Source organism: Phoenix dactylifera, chromosome 1 (assembly GCF_051530095.1).
Source record: "Phoenix dactylifera cultivar Ajwa chromosome 1, Ajwa_hap1_PhDact_Kaust_v1.1, whole genome shotgun sequence".
NCBI classification, from domain to species: Eukaryota; Viridiplantae; Streptophyta; class Magnoliopsida; order Arecales; family Arecaceae; genus Phoenix; species Phoenix dactylifera.
This window is the reverse complement of record NC_143190.1, coordinates 15,977,840-16,001,588: the sequence shown is the minus strand read 5'-3', so window position 1 is coordinate 16,001,588 and position 23,749 is coordinate 15,977,840. Positions and strand designations below refer to the sequence as shown.

Below are 23,749 nucleotides of genomic sequence, written 5' to 3'. Positions count from 1 at the left end.
CGTATGTTTCACAACTTACGGACGTTTTAAATTACTCAACTTTGACTCCTGCTGGTTGTTCAATAATGAGCTAAATTTTAACATGTTAGCGTGAGTGTTTGATTTATTATGGTGCAGTTATTTCAGAGTCATATATATGTCAAGGACCAAGATATCATCAGGAATTCCAATCTTCTTCTGGAGAGCCAGTCCTGGCCCTGCCATCCACCGAACTATTTCCAGCAAAAATAGTTGGCTTCCAATGCTGTAAAGGACTGCCGCACTGAAATGTTTAATCCCCATCTTACAAGACCAACCATGTTATCTGAACTATATCAAGGTGGCTCGGCTATGAAACCCTACAAACAGAGGAACGAATGTTGGCAGTCCCGATTGGCAACCATATATATAAGAATTGGAATGGAAGAGCCTCTGTCTCCTTCTTTACATGGAAGTCCTTTGCCTGTTGTTTTTTTCTAACGGAACAGAAAACATTTGCAAACTCATTGTTTCACCAAATCTTGCTTAAAAAAGAAGACTACCCAGTCTTAAGCATTCCCCAAGTTTGGAAGAAATTATACCATCTCTTCTTTCTAGTTCCTTATGTCAAATGCCAGCATGAAACAAGCTACAAATACCATTATCTATAGATGACTGTTTGGAGGTAAACTAGATTGTCCAAAATTATCATCAAGCAGAAAGTTGAGGATATAAAGAAGAAACAGTGTATTATTGAAATAATTCAGGCAAGTCCGCAGGAAAATCTTATAAACTATAGCTTCAAGATATTCCAGAGCGGCAGTTACTGCCATGATATATTGGTTATGGAAGTATAGATGCAGCTCCAATTTTATGCATGAAACTATAAGATCCACCGAAGGAGCCGCATACAAAATAACGGGTTCCTTAAAGAGCAGAGAGTATGAATCAGCAAACTGTTTGGTTTTCCATCTGAAAATATGGGCAGGGGTCTGAAACCAGTATCTCCTTTTATAGGAAGACTCGAACCATGTCTCGCTTACTCCGGCAAAGCACAGAATACATATGGGCTACGCAGGCACAGGCAGCATGGCCAAGCATCTTAATGTTGGTAGCAGAAATAACCATCTTAACAATCAAAAACTCTATTTTGGGGGTGGGACTTTTAAATTCTTTAAGTTCTAATGGTCAACACAAAGTCTAAAATCAAATAAACAAAGACAGCAATGAGGCAATAGGTTAAAATCTCTCCGTTCAGCTCTCATGTTTAGAATGATCAGCCTCATCATCAAAAGTACTTTCATCATCAACTTCATCTGAGTTAACTTCCCTGTCAACATATGTCTCTTCTGCTGCAGAGGATGTACTTCCATTCAAAGGATGTATCGTCTCTGTTGCATTAACCACAGGCTGTTGTCTGTCCATCATCCCTGATAATGCTAAAGTTGGGGACCACTCAAGGACATCATCAATAATGTTTGAAACCTTCTTTTGATACCTGCAAATGGGAAATAAAGCTTGTTAGAGTTACAGGTCCATGATGCATGTAAATTAATGGAATGCATAAACATGCGTTTCACTAGAATCGCTTTTTCTAGAGAGAATAGCTTTTTCTCTAGATTATTCAAGATTAGCTCCAGGACAATATCTTTATTCAGGTCTATTGAAATTCAAAACCCACCTGGCTCTAGCAGCCTCATCAGGTGCATGGCGCCGAAGCAAAATTATGATCAGCACAGCAGCAAGAGCATAAGTAAGCCGTGATGTCCATTTTGGCGGCTCCCCTTCATCTTTCTGAGGCCAAAACCGGATCAACTCTCTAAATGTTGTTTCCTCAGCATTGATATTTGGGAAAAACCAGATGCGCTTTCCAAGGAGGATATATAGAACTCCAAAGACTGTAGCCCTAACTGCAAAGCAAAGAATGCCATCAATGGAAAATGAGAGAGAAGGCTTAAATTAGTTTATTTTGGCATACTGTCTCCAGAACTCAAGAATACCAACTCACTTCAAGAAATGACATACTTATTTCATATATAGAGATAGAAATAGTTTCACAGGACAAAAAAAGACGAAAGGAAAAATTAGCTCAGGCACAACAAAAGGATCCCCAGAAAGCTTCCAGATAAAGCCATTCACCATGCTTTTACAAAGCTAGAGTCAATAGACTTCATAAGCCGCAAGCAACTTGCCGAGGGTTCTACTTTCCTTTGGTCTAACATTGAAAAGCTGGTCTTTGAAAACAAAAAATGGATAAAATATACTACAGAAAACTAGCTAAAAGTAAGGAACTCATACATCACATAGAATATACCCCCTATTTGCGTAGGTTAAATACAGTAAAGCGAAGCATAATTCAGTGCAGTTCACTGAGCTTATTACAAGAGCAAAGTCCTCATAGCCTGCTCCAACAGTGGTCTAAAGTTTGGACACTTTATCATGCAACAATTGGGAAGGAGTAAAAATTCCCTTGGAGATATGGTCAAAAATTTTAATGTATCTCCACTTGTTCCTGATATTGAAGATTTAAATGTTAAGTGATATTTGAAGTGTTTCTGCATATCATACTAATACCATATTGCAAATACTAATATTTGGAGCTATCGTAAATAAAGCACGCATCACCTACCAGCGCAAGATCTCAATGCACTCTCCAATCCAAATTTTTTATTCCATGTATATGTCATGCAGATGAGTAACATATGACCAAGGCATGTAATCTCGACAAATATCCTGTCTCCATTGCAGATATCCAACTTCAATAATCTTATTGTACCCTGCAGGTTCTATATTCTTGAACCAGGTATCCAACCTTAGGCAATGATACAAGAGTTGACACTCTACCAATATCAGGTTCTGACCTGTTCACTTTATGAACAAATAAATCCACGAATATTGTAATATAAGATCCACTAAATGGTGATTGAGATTGTATGTGATTCTCTTGTTTTCACTGGGAAGAATATTCCAGCTAATCTGGATATGGATTCAAATGTTATGTTGGAAGCCGCATATATTGCAGACACCGGTATGAAACAGGTCAAACAGCAAAGTACTCCTTTTTTAACTTATTTTTCGCTTGAGGGAAGGTTTTCAAGAACAACAAGGTTGCAAAACCAACATAGGTAAGGGAGTTATATAGATTGTATGAGGTAGTAAAAGATCCGTTTTCGTTATTACAGTTCCTGATTTTTTCAATTCTCCATTTACATTTCATATTGTGATATCCATGTTTAATAAAATTCATTATTACAAAGTTGACTAAATGATTAAATTCTTCTGACAAATGAAACTTACATAAAATCAGGCTTACTAAAAGTAGTAGAGCACCGGCACATGAATAGAGAACAACTATCTTGCATCGATAAGGATAAACAGGAAACAGGCACACTGCTAACGCCACCAGAGGCCAAAGGAAGGAAATAATTGTCTGCCATAGTGTCTGTCTTTTCATAAATGTCCATGCAAAAAAAGCATCATTTTCTGAGAAAACTTGCTCCTGCACAAGGTCAGGGGAGGGGAAAAAATCAAGGACATAATTTCATGATCTTAATAGCAAATCAATGTGTAATGTGAGAACTGTTTTATTACAACAATAATTGGATATATGGCTCAAAGTTCACAAGAGCTCTAGCCTATTCCAACACATAAAAATCCAAATATACGCATGTATGTGTGTGTTATGCAATATTCAGAAGGGATCATGCCCTGCAGTCAAATAACAAGGTGGGGGCATCCATATTAACAGGCTACACTGTTTATCATGACATACAACATCTAAAGTTCCAACAAACAGAATTTCAAATGTTTAGGAAACTTATTCCTGATGCATCGAGTGATCACAAAATGAATGGTTTTTCAGTTTGGTTAAGAACCATACAGACCAGACAGCATGTCTATAAAGATACAAAGAATGCATGCAAACTGCACATAATCAACTTACCAACCTATATAGACTGTTCATTGCACTGTTCATTTTAAAGCACCTGGAACAGGATTCAAATGGTTTATGTGCACACATGCACACATAATGCTGAACCAATTAAGATTAAAAGTAACCGGCATTTTCCAATGTAAAGCAAATATCCGACATTTTCTATTTAAAAGTTTCAGCATTTCATATAAAATTATAAGTCGAGAAATAATGCTCGAAAAGATGGAATTGATTGAAGTTTCAAATTACTAGCATCCACCAACATTTTGCAATATAGGGTATCTTTCTACTTAAAGGTTTTATTATTTACTATCAAAGCACCAAGTTTGCTCTATAACTATGGACTACAGTAACCCTGGCATCATATGTAATCCGCTTAAACTGTAAGACGCTAGCAAGTCATCATGAAAATGAACATGGTAATCATAAACACCAAGATAAAAGTGAAACAGTCACTAATTAGCATTTAAGGCCTGAATTGCTAGTACGTGTCTTAACTACAACAGAAATAAATTAAGAATGTAGTATACTTGATTGGCAGTGATTTCTTTTTAAACAGGCTACAACTAAGAGATAAAAGCGAAGACACAAATGGCACAAAGGTACATAATTCATTGAATAGCGTCACGGCCGTGTTCTGAGGCACATTAAAACTTATAGAATTCTAGAAATGCCATTTGCAAGACTTCATTGCAGCTTAGAACTCAACAAATGGAGTGTCATGTTTATGCTGGCATTAAATGAAGATGCATGGCATGGATTTGATAAAGCACTTACGATATGAACCTAATGATCAATAATCTCAGAGAGTGACCCATTAATTTAACCTAACAACTAGACTCCTACCAGTATGATCCGATCTTGCAAATGTATTTATACAACAATCTAGCTCAATATGATCTCCTCTATGTTCATCTTATGTTCAGGGGTTCTCTTCATTTCCCAATATCATGATTCAAAAGAACATTACTGGCCTAATTGTTGCCTTTGTCATTCATGTTTGTATGTAGCCTCATATATCTTAGTATAAAAAGCAACCTCACCTGAGCCAACTTAATTATATGAACCTCCTTTTATTGTGTGAAATACACCCCCTCCCCAACACATTTTCAAATTAAGATCTGCAAAAAGAACTTCTATGATGTCGCATCAATCCATCTCTCTCTCGGTATATCACATCTATCTCTTTCCAGTTAAGTATCCCAATTTTGAATCACATAGGCTTTTAAGTATTGAAAAGAATCCGATAACAACCATAGAGCAAGCTACTAGGATAATCCATGCAAAAGAGATTGTCACGATGGGATCGGAAGTAGAGCAGCTCATATGGGTTCTTCTTCTCTACAAATCTTTTCTTATTTTGAAGAGCCATTATGTAAATGGTAGCTCACATAAGTGATGCTGTTTGAATAGAGTATAAACTTGTTTTTGATAGTTATTAACATAAGTAGAAAGAAAAAAAAATGTCTCCACTGATAAGCTCATCAAAGTATTGAATAAGATTTTTATATGTACTTAACAAATCATAAAACACATGATCAGCATATTCTTTAAATGAAAGGCAGGATAAAATGAGATTGCATTACTACCATGCAGGTTCATGCTAGTCTAGCATTATATGGAAGTTTTACATCATATGCAGTCTCTTGTCCTAGTCTACTGTACAAAAAAAAAGCTTTACCATCAAATATTCAAATTTGCTTCAGATATATTCTCGCAAAAAAACAAAAGTATAAAACTGTAAAAACATAAAAATAAAAATAAAAATAAAAATGAACTGAAAACAGATTTCTCATATATCCCTCCTACAGAGGAAGAGGCACTTACAGGATGAATCTCCAGATGAGCAGGCCATGAAGACAACTTTTTCTTCCCAGGCCTAACAGTTTTCACCACACGATCGCATCTTACGATGAGGTTTTTCTGTAGCAGTATATTAGCAATATCCTCTGCCTCTAGGTCTTTATCTGATCCTAAACTTTCCTTAATATCTGAATGATTTCTCAAGAAACAAGTGAAATCCTTCCCTCTAAAATACTCGACCCTTGTTTCTTGTAAAATAGCCCACCTGGACTCAAGTTGCTTGTTATCTCTAACCTTCTCAGAAAACAACTGAAACACATCTTTCTTTGTAGCTGACTTCTGCAAATATTATGTAGAAACATATCAAAAACTTACAGATATTGCTTTTTCTCATGGTATTGATTGATTAACAAGATTAAGAAAAAGAATGCAGAATGAAGGGGGAATTGAAATAAAGCAAAGTGAAACCATGATAGTATGCAGGGATCATTCGCCTGACACTTGAAATAAGTAACTCGAGTGCCACAAAAATCCCCAAAAACTCTTCCACCCTCAGCAAGAATACAGGACCCCAGAGCATATTCATACAAATAGTTGGAGCATTGAACCCTAGCTCACTTACTGCTTTAGCCAATGAAGGTGCAGCACTCATGAAATATAACACCAACGTTCCCAAAGGAACTACTGAAACAGAAGCTATTTACAACAAAAACAAGCATTGAAATTTTCAGCACTTATGAACTCAAAATTAGCGATGAAGCCTACTCAAAGATTGATTGACATGGTGAAACCTTTAGTTTGATGGAATAAATACTTTCATGCTGAGAATAAACATCTAGATGAATTAACAGATTTCAACATACACCTTGCAACAATAAAACATGGACCATTCATGTAGTTAGTTACTTTCTTAAACATGGACTCCTTATGTTCTAACCTAGGCATAATGGTGCAACCTATAATCGATTACTATAGGTGTAGATTGATCTCATAATAATCAATTATGGGGCGATTGATTAGACACTTCAGCAAATACTCATTATACCAAAAGAACATCATAAAGATATGTGAACGCAAAACAGAACATGATAGATATCTTATTAATGAAACTTAATCAATGAAATATAACTAGTGCAACAACCTGAAAATAACCACAACAGAACAATAAAAAAATACTACCAGTAAACTCGGATTTCAAGGATGTGATAGATAACAACGATGGTAATGATGATGAGTGGAGATAAGGATTGATGGACGAAGAAATAAGGGCTAGACAAAAGATGGTGATAAAACTAGTCGGATAATTACCTCTGCGAGTTTGGTCCCTCCAATTCAATGAGAATCTTCATGCCACGCTCTACCAAGGTATCGAGATGAAGGATGATGGGGTCAAGAAGGTGACTCCAAGAAGAAATAGGTCAACAAGCAAGATGAAAGTGGAAGAAAAAGGGTCTCTTAGGACTTCGCCCACGGTGGCACTCATCTTTTTAAGATTTTTTCTTCTCTTCTTTTCTTTTTAGCTATTGTCCTGTATTTTTATAGGCCGAGTTAGTGTTCCGTGAATAGTAACCGGGTTGGGTTACTGTTCCGTGAATAGTAACGGGTCGGGTTACTGTTCACGTGAACAATATTTTTTTGTGCTGTTTTTGCAAATTTCTGCGTATTTTTTTCTCTTTTATAACTTCCTTCCCCCCTTCTTCCATACATGCACAATTCTATTTCCAAGACTATCATCCATCCTTCTCCGTTTCTAGAGATGAGTGATGATCGTGGGCATTGAAGAAAGGCTAAGACTCAAGCAATTAAGTGTGGTGGTTTGGAGTTAGGTTAGGCTTCCTATCACACCTAGGTGGATCCTTTTTGCTTGACAGTACTAGTAAATGACTCGACTGAAAATCCAAACCTAAACATGGCTTTGGATGAAAAATACAGAAACAACAAAAAACATAAACTATGTATAAGATGGAATCTTGAGACTATATCACATAATGTTGTGTGCTAGAAAAATTAAGCAACCATATAAAATAAAAGATTCCAAAACAGAGAAACGAAAGAAGGATGATTAAGAATTCGTATAAGCTACATATCATACTAAACTTCGTAAAGCAAAAAATCGAAGTGCTTTTAAAAGTTGAAAGAAAAAATAAACACCAAAATTCTGGGTCCAGTTTTGCTTATTTATTCAGAACAGCATTACAGGATATTTACATCATGTTCAAATGGATGTATATGTTACTGCTTATTAGATATAAAGAGGTAGAAAATCTGCAAATACTAGAGCCTTAATCCAATCACAGCCTACCATTAATATGGTGGCTCATGGAAGTAATACCATGTACCTCTAAGGATTTCTGGAAAAAAAAACTAAACATAAAATATTAAATTGAGAGGAAATAAATCAAAAATATAGAACAAACCAGCAATCAATATTGTAATAGCAATGTGGCACTGCCTATTTATTGCGCATGTATCTTAGAGATGAATATTATCAACCTCACTTCATCTTTAAATGGTACTTAAAAATGAGAGGAAAATCTCAATCCAATACTAACAAGTCAAGTGGAATTGCTGAAAGAAGCAGCAGCACTTGGAAAATCATTTTCTTCAAAATTGACTATCAGGGAACAAAGTAAACCAAAACATTCTTTAAACTTTGAAGTCTAAACTGAGACTCTGAAATCAAAGAAACCTGTAGAAACGAATTTGATGGAAAATTAACTCTCCTAGAGCTTTATATATTGACAAAATTTTCATATGCTAGATTTTCAAAAACTCAACTCAACTAAGCCTTTTGTACATAGCTGGACCCAAGCCCAAAGAAAGAAGAAGGGTTGCAGTAGGTTGACAGCCAGCATAAAACTATAATCACAGCGTATGAACATGAATCCATATGTTAGATATCCATTGATAACAAATAATATGTTACAATTTTAGTTCTGCAAGTTGCCCATGCATTAGTCCTTCATACAGCACCCAAATCCCTCAACAACTTAAATGAATCAGAAATTGATTACTTGATTAAATAACCAAAGAAACTTCTCTAACTCTAAATAATCTCCAAATTGAAGGAGAAGTTTTGATATCTTAATAACAAAAGAAAGACAGCTAAAAGACCTCCTAAGGATGTTCCACTTCATAGTCATTTTCTGTGAGGCAAAATCAAATATTCTGTCTACAGAACAACTTGCTATCAAACCAACTGCACATCTATTCCTGAGCTCACACATTCACCCCTTGGAACAAGCAACATTTCTGACAGATTATAATTTCAATGAGTAGGAAAGGATGGTCATCATTATTTCCTCAAAATTGGTAAAACGACGTGGATACATATAAGATATCAGTTACAAGAACTATCAGTCACATCAAGTACCTAAGTTCTACAAGTTGAGAATTTAATATGGCAGTGCATTCCAGCTCAACGACAGGAAACATCTTTTCATTATTCAACCAAAAAAGCTTAGGCCCACACATCCAACAGTACAGCACAAAATAAATTGAGACATGCTTACAATGACAAATCCATGTGCAGTATGTTTCTCATCAACGCTACAAGAAGAATCACAGAAAAGATATCTCACAGGAAAAGAAGGATCATATGCCACAAATTCTAACAAAACCACCATTTTCAGAAAAAATAAAGAAGAAAATGGATAGACTTTTCAAATATAGACCAGAACAAACACTTTCGTTTCCAAGGGGAAAAAAAGAATATTTCTACGTCAGAACAACTGCTTATTGTCCCACCCATTCAGGGAAAAAAAGGAATCTAAAAAATCAAGAAAAATTATGAAGGAAAAAAATTCCGGAAATTCAACAAGAACATCTCAAAAACGAGAACCAAAACGGAAGCAGGAAAAGATAACTCTCGAAAACCCGCAACTCGATCCCCGGCAAGGAGAGTCCCTCCGAAATTCGACAGAAATCATCGATCGAACGCAGCGGGCATCAATTTAGGCCCTCCTTGGATATAGAGAGAAGATCGAAAACGTGATGGAGAGCGGAACCCTAGAAAATTTCGAACAATAAAAAAACCTAATTCCCAGAAATTCCACAAGCAGAACTCAAAAACGAGATAAAAAACGGAGAGCTCTCGAAAACCCGCGACTCGATCCCCAGGAAAAGAGAATCCCTCCCAAAATGCGACATTAACCATGGATCGAACACAACGGGCGTCAGTTTAGGCCCTCCTCGGATATGAAGAAAAGGCCGAGAACGCGATGGAAGACGGAAACCCTAGAAAATTTCGAACAAGTAAACGACAGAGGGAGAAGAAAGGGAGAACCTTGGAGGGGGTCTCCGTGATGCCGCCGACTGGGGCTCGCCGGACCCTCTTTCGCTCCGTTCCCGACTTCGTCATCTTCCAACGCTTTGTTCACTTTCTCGCCCCCCTCGGTGCGTGTCGGGCCTTGGAAAACGCCTGAACCGTCGCACCACCTAACCTCGCACCCTTTAAAAGCAAGCCGTTTTGGCGTCAGCCGGGCCCTGAACATTAGATGCACCCGATCCAATTGTCGCAAGAACCGAGGGCCCATCTCGGCTTATAGTCCCGGATCATAACCAGCTAGAACGGCAAGTGAAGCTACTAGAAACTTTCTATACTTTGTAGGAGATCTTTTGGCTGCAATGCTACGTTCATATCAAACCTTTGTGCTTGGGAACGACTTTAGGATGTGATTGCGAATAGCGGATGAACGTCCTCTTTGTTTTGCAATTAAGCTAGAGGCGTTTGATTCTTTTTCTTTTTTTTTGGTAGAAACGGCATTTCATATAACTCTAACTTGAGTACATCCAGCCAAATCAAAAGAAAGCAAAGGGTAAAGGGTGGGAGGAATATCTCCTACAGATGTCCATATGACCTCCCCAGAGTGCCGGGCAACAAAAGAGGCAACCCAGTCTGCCACACTGTTCGCCTCCCGAAAGACATGTGATGCCTGGAAATCGCTCATCTCCTGAGTCAATCGCCGAGTCTCACGAATGAGGGGATGACCATCACCATATCTATCCACTCCTCGTATCCAGTCGATCACCACAGAGGAATCCCCCTCAAGACATATATGCTCAGCATGAAGTACCCGCCTCGCATATGCTATGCCCTCCCAGGCTGCCCGCAACTCTGCCCCAACTACGGTGAATCCCGGCGTACGGCACCCACCAGCAGCAATGAGCCTACCCAGATAGTCTCTAATGACAAAGCCAGCTCCTCCCGACACCCCGTCCACCGACATACTACCATCAAAATTCACTTTTAGATAACCAAGGGGTGGGGGTACCCAAGAAACTAGGGCAAACCTGGGCGCTGTGACAGCTGAAAAAGTACCCCAGATGTCCCTGGCTATCTCAGAAGTGAAGCTAATGGCAGCTGTAGTAATCTCCCTGGCATAAAGCATGGCTCTGTCCACCACCCTCCGTGGGGGTAATCGCCTACCCTCAAAGATGCCAGCATTCCTGTCCAACCAAATAGAATAAACCAGATATACCCAGCAGATGCCGGCCTCAACAGTGCTAGGCCTCCTCATGGAAACCCTCAGCCAATGAATCAGGTCCTGTGTCGACTCGACTGAGTGGGGTAAAACGGATGGTGATAGACGCCAAATCTCCCTAGCTCTGGGACACTGCAAAAGAGCGTGATCAATCGTCTCCTCGGTCTCCGTGCACTCCTCACAACACTGAGTAATTCTCATGCCCCGCCTCACTAGCAAGCTCCTGGTCGGTAGGCAGCCCCATGCCACCTTCCAGATGAAGAGCGCCACCCGCGGATGAACCCGCATCCTCCAGATCCATCCTCCCTCTATCTGCCGGGCTGGCTCTCGGCTCAGAAAAGAGTGAATATCCCTGGCCCTCACCTGAGATCGCCCAGACGGCATCCATACTAGTCTGTCCAACTCCTCTCGGGCGTTTGATTCTTCATCTCTAGTCATAGAATGAGCAACGATGGAGCAAGGGTTTCGCAAAGTACGACCACTAGATGTGAGAAACTTGATCGATGATTGAATTGGTGTTGTTGGGTACAATGAGAAGGCGTGGAGATATTCGATCTATCCAATTTAATCATAAACCAAAATCTAAAGAGGATAAAAGTTTAAGGATTGGACTAGTCAAAGTTAACCACACATAGGAGAGAGTCAAATTGGCCTCCGTGAGGAAGAAAAACAAATATGGAAGCCCGCCATCGAGTTATGGCTCAAGCATGTGATCATGCCTCAAGAATTTATGGCAATCAATCATGGAGATTCGCCATTGTAAGCTCAATAAGATCTTTTTATTGAAAATTTTAAATTTATAGCTTGCAGTCAAACCAAGGAGAATAAGTTTGATGGGTTAGACCAGGGTTTGGAGAGAATAGATTGTTTCGGACGGTTGCAGAGAGAGGGTTGGAGTTTTAACTTAGAAAAAAAATTAATTTTAAAAAATGAATAAACCAGTTTTATTTCCTAAATTTTAGATGGTTTAAAAATTTTAAAATTTTTATCATTTTCTTTAGATACTTCTTTCAAAAAGTCGCGACTCTTCTAAAAAAAATGTTGGTTCCAGTTTCTATATAGATGCAATGTTTCTCACATATTCGACAATGCTACACTGTATCGGTCATTGAACAGAGTTTATAATAGGCCTGGGTCTACTGTTTTAGATTACCCAGTCCACATTACTATTTCTTTTTTTTCTGAGATGAGACAAAGAACTATTTTCTCTTTTTCTCTTTTCTTTTCTTTCAAGCCATTTTTGAGTTTCTTTTTTCATCTGGATATCTGAAGGAGTCGGTCGGATCAAGGCTCCTGTGATCGTGCTCATTAGAAGGTCAGACTGAGTCGAGTTGTTGTACCTAAGGTACGAAATCGCCACAAACTTGTACGTAGGGGGCGAATCACATTCTTAAGACAGTGTATATCACATGCCTCGATTTAGACAAACTCTTTTCAATCTTTTAATTTTATTCTACTAGATTGTTTCTTTGTAATATTTTTATAAAATAAAGATATAGTAATTTTTAGGCAAAGTTATTCCGACAGTCTAAGAATGTAAACTTGATTGTACTAGAAATTATCATTCATATATATATATATATTTGTTTATCAAAATTTAATTTGATAGCATAGAATTAGATTTAGTTTAATTGTATAGAAATTTAAAAGTCTTAACTTCATTCAGAAGGTTGTTTTCTTCACAAAAAACAACCTTTTAAGAAAGTCATATTACTCTAAAAATTGTACAAACAAATTTCTGCAACTTTAAAAGCCGTATAGAAAATTTTCTGCATATCTAAAATCTATACAGAATTTTCTGCATTTTGAAAATAGTACAAAAAATTTCTGCAGATTAAAAATCTGTGTAGAAAATTACTGCAGCTTTAAAATTTATACAGATTTTCTATAGCTTTAAATTCTGTGCAAACTATTTGCTGCAATCTTTAAAATCTATTAATACAAGTTCTAACCTTCTTGACCTAATTCATAGTGATGTGTGTGACTCTACCATAATTCTAACTTGAGGAGAAAATCGTTACTTTGTAATATTTATTGATGACTTCTCCATGTATTGCTACACATATCTAATCAAATTTAAAAATAAAGTCTTTTTTTTTTCTAGAATGTGCATTTCATACATCACGGGTATGAATACACCCAATGGAATCGGAAAACAAAAGGCTCCGAAGTAGTCCAGGCATCTCTTTCTCTCCAACCCATAGGGTATCTCCTGAGTGGCTCGCAACATATGCCGCCACCTAGTCGGTCGCCCCATTGGCCTCGCGATATACATGCATGGCCTATAATGTAACACACTCCCTCGCCATCTCCCAAATGTCGCGGAGCAAGGGGTGAACGCCCCCATAGCGGTTCGAGCCCTTTCGGACCCAACTGATCATAGTGGCCGAATCTCCCTCCAGTAGGACTGAGCTCGCCTGAAGCACTCGCCGCGCATAACACATACCCATCCAGGCCGCCCGCAGCTCTGCCCCAGGAACCGAGGTATCAAAAATCTGCCAGCCACCCGCTGCCACCACACCAGAACTCGGCCCCCTGATGACGAAGCCAACCCCTCCTCTGCTACCTCCATCCAAGACTGAGCAATCAAAATTGACCTTGAGGAAGCTCGGGGGTGGAGGTTCTCAGGTAAAGAATACCCTATGTGGAGCAACCGAAGCAGTATAGGGGCCCCCGATGTCCCGAGCTGTCAAAAGTCTATGGGCTAGGTCTGCATGCAAGATCTTTGCTGCCTGAGCTCAAGCTCGCTCCATCACGAACCGTGGTGATGGGCTGCCCTCGCCGAAAACCTGGACGTTTCTGGTCAGCCATATCTGATAAGCTGTACAAAACGCCCGAATAGCTATGCTGCGCATCTGAGGGATACCAGCCCATTGCCGAAACACCTCCAAAAAACAAACCCTCCGGCTCCAAGCATCCTCTGGAATCCCAGTCAGACTCCAAGCACCCCGTGCCCAATTGCACTGGAAGAGCACATGATCCACCGACTCATCCACCCCACAAGCCGGGCATAGAGGGGAAAGACTCACTCTTTGTCTACTCAACATTGAGCATGTCGGCAGACGCTCCAAGGCCACCTTCCAGAGGAAGAGGGCGACCCTCTGGTATAGCCCAAACCTCCACACCCAGCCATAATCTAAACTCGGCCCTGACGCCTGCTGCATAGCTTAGGAAACATCACCGACCCCGACACTCGCTCTGCAAGTAGTGCTCCACTCCGCCACCCCCGGCCCGAGAAGGTCAAAAACCCGAAGCCCCTATGCCCTCTCACTACTAAACATCGTCGGCCATAATCTCAATGGTAGTGCATCCACCCATGGATCCTTTATAATATCAATGCTCCGTCCATCGCCGATCAACCATCTGAAATATGCCAAAGCCATCAGCAAGTACCTTCCAATCTCTCGCCGCATGAAAGAACACCTCCGACCGCCTACCGCCTGCGCAGTAAATCCGGCTCGACCATATCTAGCTTTCATGATCTGACTCCAAAATCCATGCAGCTCCAAGACAACCTACACTGCCCGCCATGCTAGAAGAGCCTCGCGCCGCGCCAGAGGTAACTGCACCTCTAATCCACCCTCACTCAGAGGCAAACATACTCACTCTTAGTCCACTAGATGTACTCCATGACCCCCTCCCCCCATGAGAACCCCATAGGAAACTCCTCCTGGGCCTCTCAATCCCATCCAGGACCGTCTTCGGCATAACAGTATGTGCCATCAGATAAATGGGCATAGAACATAAAACTGACCTGATCAGCATCAATCTGCCCATCATAGAGAGTGATGATGCTCTCCAACCCTCTAGTCTGCTCTGCACCCTCTCCAACAAGATAGAACACTCCGCCACCCGCAAGCTCCTCCCTGTAAGGGGGACCCTAGGTAAACCGGGGCCCCCTCCTCCTCCTGCATCCCTAGAATCACCCTAACCTCCCGTCGCACCCTCTGCTCCGTGCTCGGACTGAAATGTATGGCTGATTTTTAGAGATTGACCCTCTGCTCGGACATCTCATAGTACTCTATCAAAACCCCCTAAAGGGCTCTTGCATCGATTACTCTCGCCCTGGTGAGCAAAAGGCAGTCGTCTGCAAAAAGTAAGTGAGAAATGGGGCGGGCGCCAGGGGCTGGACTATAGGCTACTAACTTCCGGTTCCTGCAAACAACATGCAAAGCACGAGAGAGTACATTAGAACAAATAATAAATAGATACGGGGAAAGAGGACATCCCTGACGAAGCCCATAGTAGCTCGAAAGAATGGTGATGGCGTGCCATTGATCAAAATGGAAAAGCTAGGCCTCTGCACACATCCCAATATCCAGTCAATCCAAATATGGTGGAACCCGAAGCTCTCTAGCGCTCGCCGAAGAAAGTTCCACCGCATCCGGTCATAGGCACGCTCCATGTCCAACTTGACTGTCATCAAGCATCGCCTCCTCGAGGCGCGCAATAGGTCCCCCATCATCTCCTGCGCTAACAAAATGTGATCAGAAATACTCCTCCCCCTCCCCCCACAAAAGCCCCCTACTCCTGGCTGATGACCCTCAGCAGCATATCTTTCATCCTCTCCACCATGATCCTCGCCACCACCTTGTACATGGTAGTGCATAAACTAATGGGTCTATAGTGACTCAGCTCCGAAGCATCCTGACGCTTCGGTATCAATGTTACAAAAGTGACCTTCCAATCATCTGCCATCACCGCCCAGCAGAAGTAAAGCTGGACTGCCTCCACCACTCGCCTCCGAATAATGCACCAATACCTCCGAAAGAAGAAGGGTGGGAATCCGTCCGATCCTGGAGTCTTATCCTCTGCAAGACTCCATACTACCTCCTGCACCTCCATCTATGATACTGGCCGAATCAAAGCTGCATTTTCTGTCTTCTCAATCCTGACCGTCGGTCTGGGGAGCTGACCTATAGCATGTGTACCATCATCCTCTGTCCACCTAGATCTGAAGAACTCCAATACCACCTGTCTCACTGCAGAGTCCTCCTCCACCCGCTGGCCCGCCCCAACCCTCAAGGAAACCCAAAAGTCTTAGACAAGTTTAAAATCTATAAGGTTGAAGCTGAAACCCAAACTGAGAAACTCTTAAAAGACTTAGGTATGATCGAGGTGGAGAATATACCTTGAAAGAAATGATTCTATTCTATCAAGAACATGGGATCGTTCAGGAGGTTACTCCTTACTCTCCGCAATAGAATGGTGTAGCGGAACGGAATAATCGTACCCTTATGGACATGGTTAATTTAGTGTTAATCAGTTCAGGAGCACCTGAGAGCTTCTAGGGGGGATCTCTTTTAGCAATCTGTTACATCCTAAATATAATACCTTTTAAGGATAGTAATAAGACACCTTTTGAACTCCAGAATGGTAGAACTCCTAGGTTACATTACCTTAAAGCATGGGGGTGCTTAGTTAAAGTAGGTATACCTGAACCTACGAAAAGAAAAAATTGGCCCTAAAACTATAGATTCAATATTTGTAGGGTATTCCTTAGATAGTAACACAAATAGATTTCTTGTAATTAATTTCGAAATAAGTGGCATCTCTAATAACACTCTCATCAAGGCTAGAGATGCTACTTATTTTGAAAATATTTTTTTTTTAAAAAAAATTAAATAACTAATCAAAATTAATCTGATCTATCATCTAACCTTAGCCTTGTTGAATCAGAGGTTTCTTATTAATTATAGAAAGAGGAAGAGGTCTAACCCTGATCATGGACCTTCTGAACCTAGAAGGAGCACAAGAACTAGAAAGAAAAAGGACTTTGTTGAAGGTTTCTTTACTTTTCTAGTTGAAGATGAACCTTCCATATTTGCAGAGGAAATATCTTCACTTGATGCCCCTTTATGGAAGGAAGCCATCAACTCTGAATTCAACTTAATTATCCAAAACCAGACCTAAATCCTAATTAAGCTTTCTCAAGGTAGTAAACCTTTAGGTTGTAAGTGGGTATTTCGTAAGAAGCTTAGACGTGATGGATCAATAAAAAAGTATAAGGCTAGATATGTGGCTAAGGGGTATAACTAGAAAAAGAGTTTAGATTATTTTGATGCATATTCTCTTGTAGCTAGAATCTCTATCCTTATACCCTTCTTGTTATTGCTTCCATTCATAAGTTGATCATTCATCAAATGGATGTGAAGATTACATTCATAAATGGAAATCTAGATGAAGAGATCTATATGGAACAACTTAAAAGATTCATTATAAAGGGACAAGAGAACAAAGTTTACAAACTTGTTAAATCCCTATACGGTCTCAAACATGCACCTAAACGATGGCATGAAAAATTTCATAGAACAATTCTTTCCTTTGGTTTCTCCATCAATGATTATGACAAGTGTGTGTATTTCAAAATCATCGACGATAATTATATAATCCTTTGTTTATACGTCGGTGATATTCTAATTTTTGGAACTTCTCTTAAAATTATATTTGAAATCAAACAATTTCTTTCAAATTACTTTGATATGAAAGATTTAGGTGAAGCTGATATCATCCTAGGGATGAAGCTGATCAGATCTCTCGAAGGGATAGCCCTCTTCCTGCTTATTCCATCAAGAAAATGATTCAAAAAATTGGTTATTCTGATCAAAAATCTATTTCTACTCCTTATGATCTAAGTATTCATCTCAAAAATAATTTAGGTGAACCAGTTGATCAAATCAAATGCTCCGAAATCATACGTTCTATCCTATATGTGACAAACAGGACATGACCGAAACAAATCCTAGACAGTGGATACCCAACGTCTACAATTAGAGATCCCACGAAAGAGGTTCAATGTAGTAGAAACGAAACTGATTGAGTGATTGTGTCAGAACACATTTTTTGGAGTATATCTTATCTTATCCCTATTATGAGTGCTCTTATCGGTGACAAAAATATATAGTGAAAATCTTGAGTTATACTCTTAATGAGTCCAAGATAGGAAATCTGTAGGGTATTAGGTCACAAATACCCTTGGAGGACTTATCTATGTGAGAATTGTCGTACAGGCCGTGACTAGGGGTTTGGGCTAACCTTAATAAAATTCTCATGAAAAATCAAATTACTAAGTGCAAGGTCTGTAAATGGCACTAACCGCATAAAGACCCAATTGATCTGTATTGTATTTGTGATAAATAGAACTCTGAGTCAAAAAACCTAGTTCAAGATCTAATTCACTATGAATCCTTCAAATAGATACTATTAACACTAAGTGAAGTTCAAGTCCACAAGACACCTCACCCATTACGCAGTATAAGTTCTCCAGGTTTTCTTCTTTATATTTTTTTAAAAATTTAATTCTTTTGTGGGGGATTATTAGAGTTTTAACTTAGAAAAAAAGATTTAATTTTAAAAATTAAATAAACTAGCCTTTTCTCCTAAATTTAAAATTCTTATCATTTTTTTTAACGTTGGTTCCGATTTCCGTAGGGATGCGATGTTTCTAAAACATCACATCTTCAAATACGTCGCACCATATCGGTCACCGGACAATCTATAAACAGGCTCTAGGTCCGGTGCTTTGGATTAGTACTTCTTTGCTTTTCTAAGACGAGACAGAAAATTCTTTTCTCTTTTTTTCTTTTCTCTACTTCCAAGCCTCTTTCAAGTTTTCTTTTTCATCTAGACATCTAAAAAAGTCGATCGGGTCAAGCCTCCCCAACGATCATGCTCGTTAGAGAAGGATTAGACTGAACCGAGTTGTTGTACCTTGGGGACGAGATTGCCGCAAACCTACACGTCGGGGACGAATCACATTCTTAGGGCAGTGTACGCCTCAATTCAGACAAGCATTTTTCGATTTTCTGATTTTATTCTAGTAGATTACTTTTTTATAATACTTTTATAAAATAAAGATATAGTAGCTTTTAGGCAAATTATTTCCAACACAGAGCATGTTCCTCTTCCTGCTCTTTATATCCATTGGGCCACGGTGCAACGCCAGGAGTCATGTATCATGGGCCCATTGCAGCGTTGCAGTAGTGTGAGGGCCCTGACACGGGGACCATATGGCACATGTGGAGTAAGAGGAAGAGCACGTTATAGCAACAGATAATTACCACTCGGGTATGGAGTGTCAAGAGACCACCTTTAATGCTGCTTCAATAATGAAACTGGCAGATTGGTTGGCAAATGAGGCAGAGTTGCATGAGACTAATTTTCCTGTTGAAGTCTTGCATTTGGTTCACTTAAATGCTTGGGGAGTTCAATTTTCTCAGAAAGTAGTCGTTTTGTTTCGTTATTTAGGGGCTTGCGCCTCTTGTTTGCACCGAGAAAGAAATATATAGAGCAAGAAATTAGGTGAAAAGGTTTTGGGCAATATATGCATTGAGAACATGAGATCAGGACATGTTTCACATAATCATAGCCACTCAGATTTGCCAGATGATTTGTGCGTATGATGGTGCCTCGACACGTTTGCCAAGTGTTGTAATGTTTATTGAGGAGTCATAATACCAATGTATCTTGAGAACCGGGAATATAAATTTAATATATTTATTGATAGTACAGCCACTCTTGTTAATTTAATAGCATAATTTAGCCAACATCACATTGGTGATATAATAAGTAGTTATAACTCATTGCGTGGCTTAATTGGTTCCTTGCCCATAGAGTTGGCACAATGTATACATAGAAGTTGTAACAAGCCAAAACGCTTGATTATGTGATATTATAACAGAGAGTTCCCCTTACTTGGAACACATAGTAACTAACTTAACAATCTTGTTTTTTATTAGCGTTTTAGAAAGCATAAAGCAAGAATTAGACAGCACATGCATGGATGCTTGGGTATTATCTCCAAATGTTCAGTTTTTGTTCTATATATCATAGAGAGCTTTTGTGTAATGTGTGTAAACAAGACACAAACTTAGGAAGAAGAAAAAAAGCTATTGGTCTGAATCCTATCGAACTCCAAAGTTTAATTTTGAACAATAATTAATATTGATATTGGAGGTGAAATGCTATTAGAGGTGTTCATGATGGGTTTAGGTTGTATCTTTCGCACGAAAAAATGATTGATTTTCTTTCATAATGCCAACCATTGGATCATGTTTTGCACAGCTTTCAAAGCACTCCAACCTCTTCCTTTCATTCGTAGTTCATGATGTGGTATGCATAATAACACTCATGAATTATTTGGATTGGGGCCTACACTGTATGGCCATAAGCTAGGAGTCTAGTATAAGCCAACCTCCCACTCTCCATGCCTCTTCTAGAACCAACTTAATAAACCAATCAATCAATCCTCAAGACAAACCACATTGACCTAATACTGACCTACTTGCTCGAAGCTAACAAGCAATTGGGCCATAGGATGATCATAGATAAGGGAAGCAAGCAGTACTGGGTCACATGGCATGTTTCTTTCCCCAACTTGTGTGCTACCTAGCACTTCTTCTAACCTCTCTATAGCCACAAGCATGGTGGGGGCTACTGTCTTTAATCTCCATACTTCCTCTGTACATCTCCCCAACATTTCCCGGCCAACACCACCGCTCTAAGCATTCCACCGCAAATCGAAGTACTCAAACAACCTTGTCATCCCAATATGAACATCTGGCCATCTCCCATGGCCGAGCCCTCATTAGGTTAGCCATATTTTTAGCTTCTCACAAGATACCAGATGCCATGCCTATCATAACATCAACAAATGTAGAAGATAACTCTCTACTTGCTCCAAACTCATCACCACATTTATTATCAAACATGCATTCTTAATCTACAGCAAAGTTGGCCTTCAGCCTTAAGATGATTTCTGTCTCCATTCAAATCACAGCAGAACTCACTATAACTGAAAGGTTCCAAGGACTGCTTAACTTACAGCAGATCAAACACAAAAGTATTTGTTGAAATAACAAAACGTGAAACAGAGGGAGGGAGCCGAAGCATAGCTAGAAGAAGGAGCGCTTGGAAGGAGCCCTACCCACAGCCCTCAACAAAGTAGCCAATTCCAAAACCTTCGCCACCTTCGTCCCCCTCTTGGACTCCGCCGACGCCCTCTTCTCCTCGGCCTTGCGGTGCGCTCTTGCCACGTCGTTCTGCATCTTCTCGATTGCCTTGGCTCTCTCCTCATCCAGCTTTCTCTATATAATTAATGATCATCTCATCAACAATTCACTAAGAATTATCGGATTCAATTTTCGTGATATTAATTACCTCTACTTTCTTCAACCATGTCGTGGCCTTCTCGACCTGATTGCTTTCCCATCCATTGATTACGACGTCCTCTCGCTTGAACCGGTTGTTTATCTTGGCGATCTCGGCAGTCTGCCACGCCGATATCTTCGACTCGACCTCCTCCTTCTTCACCCGGTGCACCGAGACCTCCTCGGAGGGGGCGAGGGAGTCGGCCGGCGGCGGTGCACGGCGGGGGGAGGGGATGGGGTTGTTATCGGGGACGATTGCGAGCGGGTTCGTCTCCTCGAGCTCATCCTCTCCGATCCTCGCGAGGTTCGGCGTCTCATGGTTGCCGTTGCTCGTGCTGCTGTCGTTCTGCATGGTGGATCCGGCGACGACCATGGCGTTGAACTCCCTGCTCAAAGTCGAGAAGTGCTCGCTGAGGGTGTCGCTCCCCGCGGAGAGCGGCGACGAGCGGTGGCTGCTGGCCTCCCACGACTCCCTCCTCCGGCCGCGGCTCGACGACGGCTGGGACGACGGAGTTAGTGCGTGGATGTCACGGAATTCGGTCTCATCGGCAGCGGGGGGGTCTTCTTCTCCGGTGTGAGGTCTTTGATCATTCAACATGTCAAGGTGGAGGGTGCAGGGAAGAGCTTACGAGACCGGACCAGGTGGGTGGAGTAGTGGAGATGATGAGGGATCCGAGTGACCATTTGTTTAGGGAAAGGGAGGCTTCACCTCTTTACTCTTTAGTGATGATGGTGTGAGAGGGTTTGAGCCACATATAAAAATAGGGATTGATGGAGTGAAAGCAACACCGAGGGCTCCAATGGAAGGAGCAGGGGAATGGGAAATAATAATGGCGTAGCACACTAAGCACTTTGTTTCTTTGTGAGGAAACTAGTTTGTGCACCTACCTACTACTAAGCACTTTGGTGGGGATGTTATTGTTTTTGATTTTAACCGGTTATTGTAATACAAGTGCTTTTCTCCTGATTTGATCGCACTTTGAATGGTAGTAGCTCATGTCAATCCCTTAAATTGATTGATCATGTTTCCACTAGGCCACTATTATTCTTCATGAAAAAGGCAAAGACACTTGCAACTTTCGCTTGCTTGGCACTAACTGATTGCCTATGAATGATCAATCCATATCAAACGTGCTTTAAAATTATTATTTCTGTGTGCATTATTGGAAGTACCTTCCATATTTGGGTATCTTTCTTTAGTCTTTAATTATACTAATTCAAATGGTTCTAGATTGATGCACCATGGGAAAAAAAATATATTTTGAATTGGTTTTATTTTGTTGTGCCCTTTAGTGTGGTTCATAAGATGGTATAAACTTTCATTTGTTATGCACCAATTAACGGAGACCCTAGTAATAAATTATTGCTTCGATAATAGAGAAATCTCACACAAACTATTGTACTATTAAAGTATAATTTTCTTTTTTTTCATTTATAGTGCCGATGGAAAGAGAATGGTAGTAGAATTTATCTCCAATAAATTAAAAGCTGAGGTATTCTTATCATCATATATCCAAAATAAATTATCTCAATAAACTGGAAATGGTCAAGGCTTAGTCATGCAATGCAAAGATTGTAATTTTTTTTTTTTTGGCGGATAGCACTATAAAGGATTAACGTGTTCTGCATGTCTGGAATAGAAAGGAAAAAAGAGACAGACTGGACGGTCGATTGAACAGCCGTGTTACTACTGCTAAAGACTAGATTTACTTTGAAGAGGAGCTTTGAATGCATACCATTTTCCCATGCATGAATGCTTCAATCCTTTTCATGAAAACAATTGAGAACACCACCAGTCCACCACGTGTGCATGAAGCGGACACGTATAAGTCGGTGGAACCGCTCAGGGTGGCGGGACACGTGGGTGAAGGACACGAACGTCGGGGTCCCACTCCCTCGTCGTTCGGTCTAAGGGGTGCGTGGTCCATGCACCGCGGGAGGTGCGCCATGCCGGTCCATAGAGGGCGCTTCAATTACGCGTACGACTCCTCTTATCCTTGGGCTCCAGCTAACCCCACGCATGAAAGCTCTGCTACATATAACAACAAACCAAGTCTTCCATTGGAAAGAAGGGAGAGAGAGACATCCAAGTCATGGGATAAGGATATGCCTCTGCATTTCCTTTTAGCGTTTAGTGGAGACCCAATGGAGTGGGAGCACCTGGGCCTTGAGCTAGCGAGGAGGTTTCCACTTGACGTGATGTGATCTTTTGGTGTTATCTTGGGCGGTGGAGAAGTATTGAAACGTCTCAATTAGCCACTATAATATTCGTGGGTGTGTTGATGTGTACACGGGATTAGACGCGTAGTTTACCTGGCATGGAGTGAGACCTGTGGCTCATGGAGCCAGGTTAAATATCTGGCACGTGAGACCGTGAGAGTTGAGTTGGCCGACATGATATGATGATGTCTTCGTTTCCATGC

At 40.4% G+C, this 23,749-nt stretch overlaps 2 protein-coding genes across 2 annotated transcripts; both read right to left on the bottom strand.

The window, feature by feature from the left end:
* Positions 1-951: 951 nt before the first annotated feature.
* Positions 952-10,155, bottom strand: LOC103697548 (translocation protein-like protein). The gene is made up of 5 exons (XM_008779426.6): positions 9,981-10,155; positions 5,720-6,034; positions 3,256-3,457; positions 1,640-1,868; positions 952-1,456 (listed from the first exon to the last, which is right to left on the bottom strand). The coding sequence occupies exons 1-5, from the start codon at positions 10,053-10,055 to the stop codon at positions 1,213-1,215; spliced, it is 1,065 nt and encodes a 354-aa protein (XP_008777648.4). The 5' UTR covers positions 10,056-10,155; the 3' UTR covers positions 952-1,212.
* Positions 10,156-20,851: 10,696 nt separating this feature from the next.
* On the bottom strand, positions 20,852-23,348 carry LOC103697549 (remorin 4.1-like). The gene is made up of 2 exons (XM_008779428.6): positions 21,337-23,348; positions 20,852-21,263 (listed from the first exon to the last, which is right to left on the bottom strand). Exons 1-2 carry the CDS (start codon positions 21,922-21,924, stop codon positions 21,072-21,074), a joined length of 780 nt encoding a protein of 259 aa, XP_008777650.3. The 5' UTR covers positions 21,925-23,348; the 3' UTR covers positions 20,852-21,071.
* Positions 23,349-23,749: the final 401 nt, after the last annotated feature.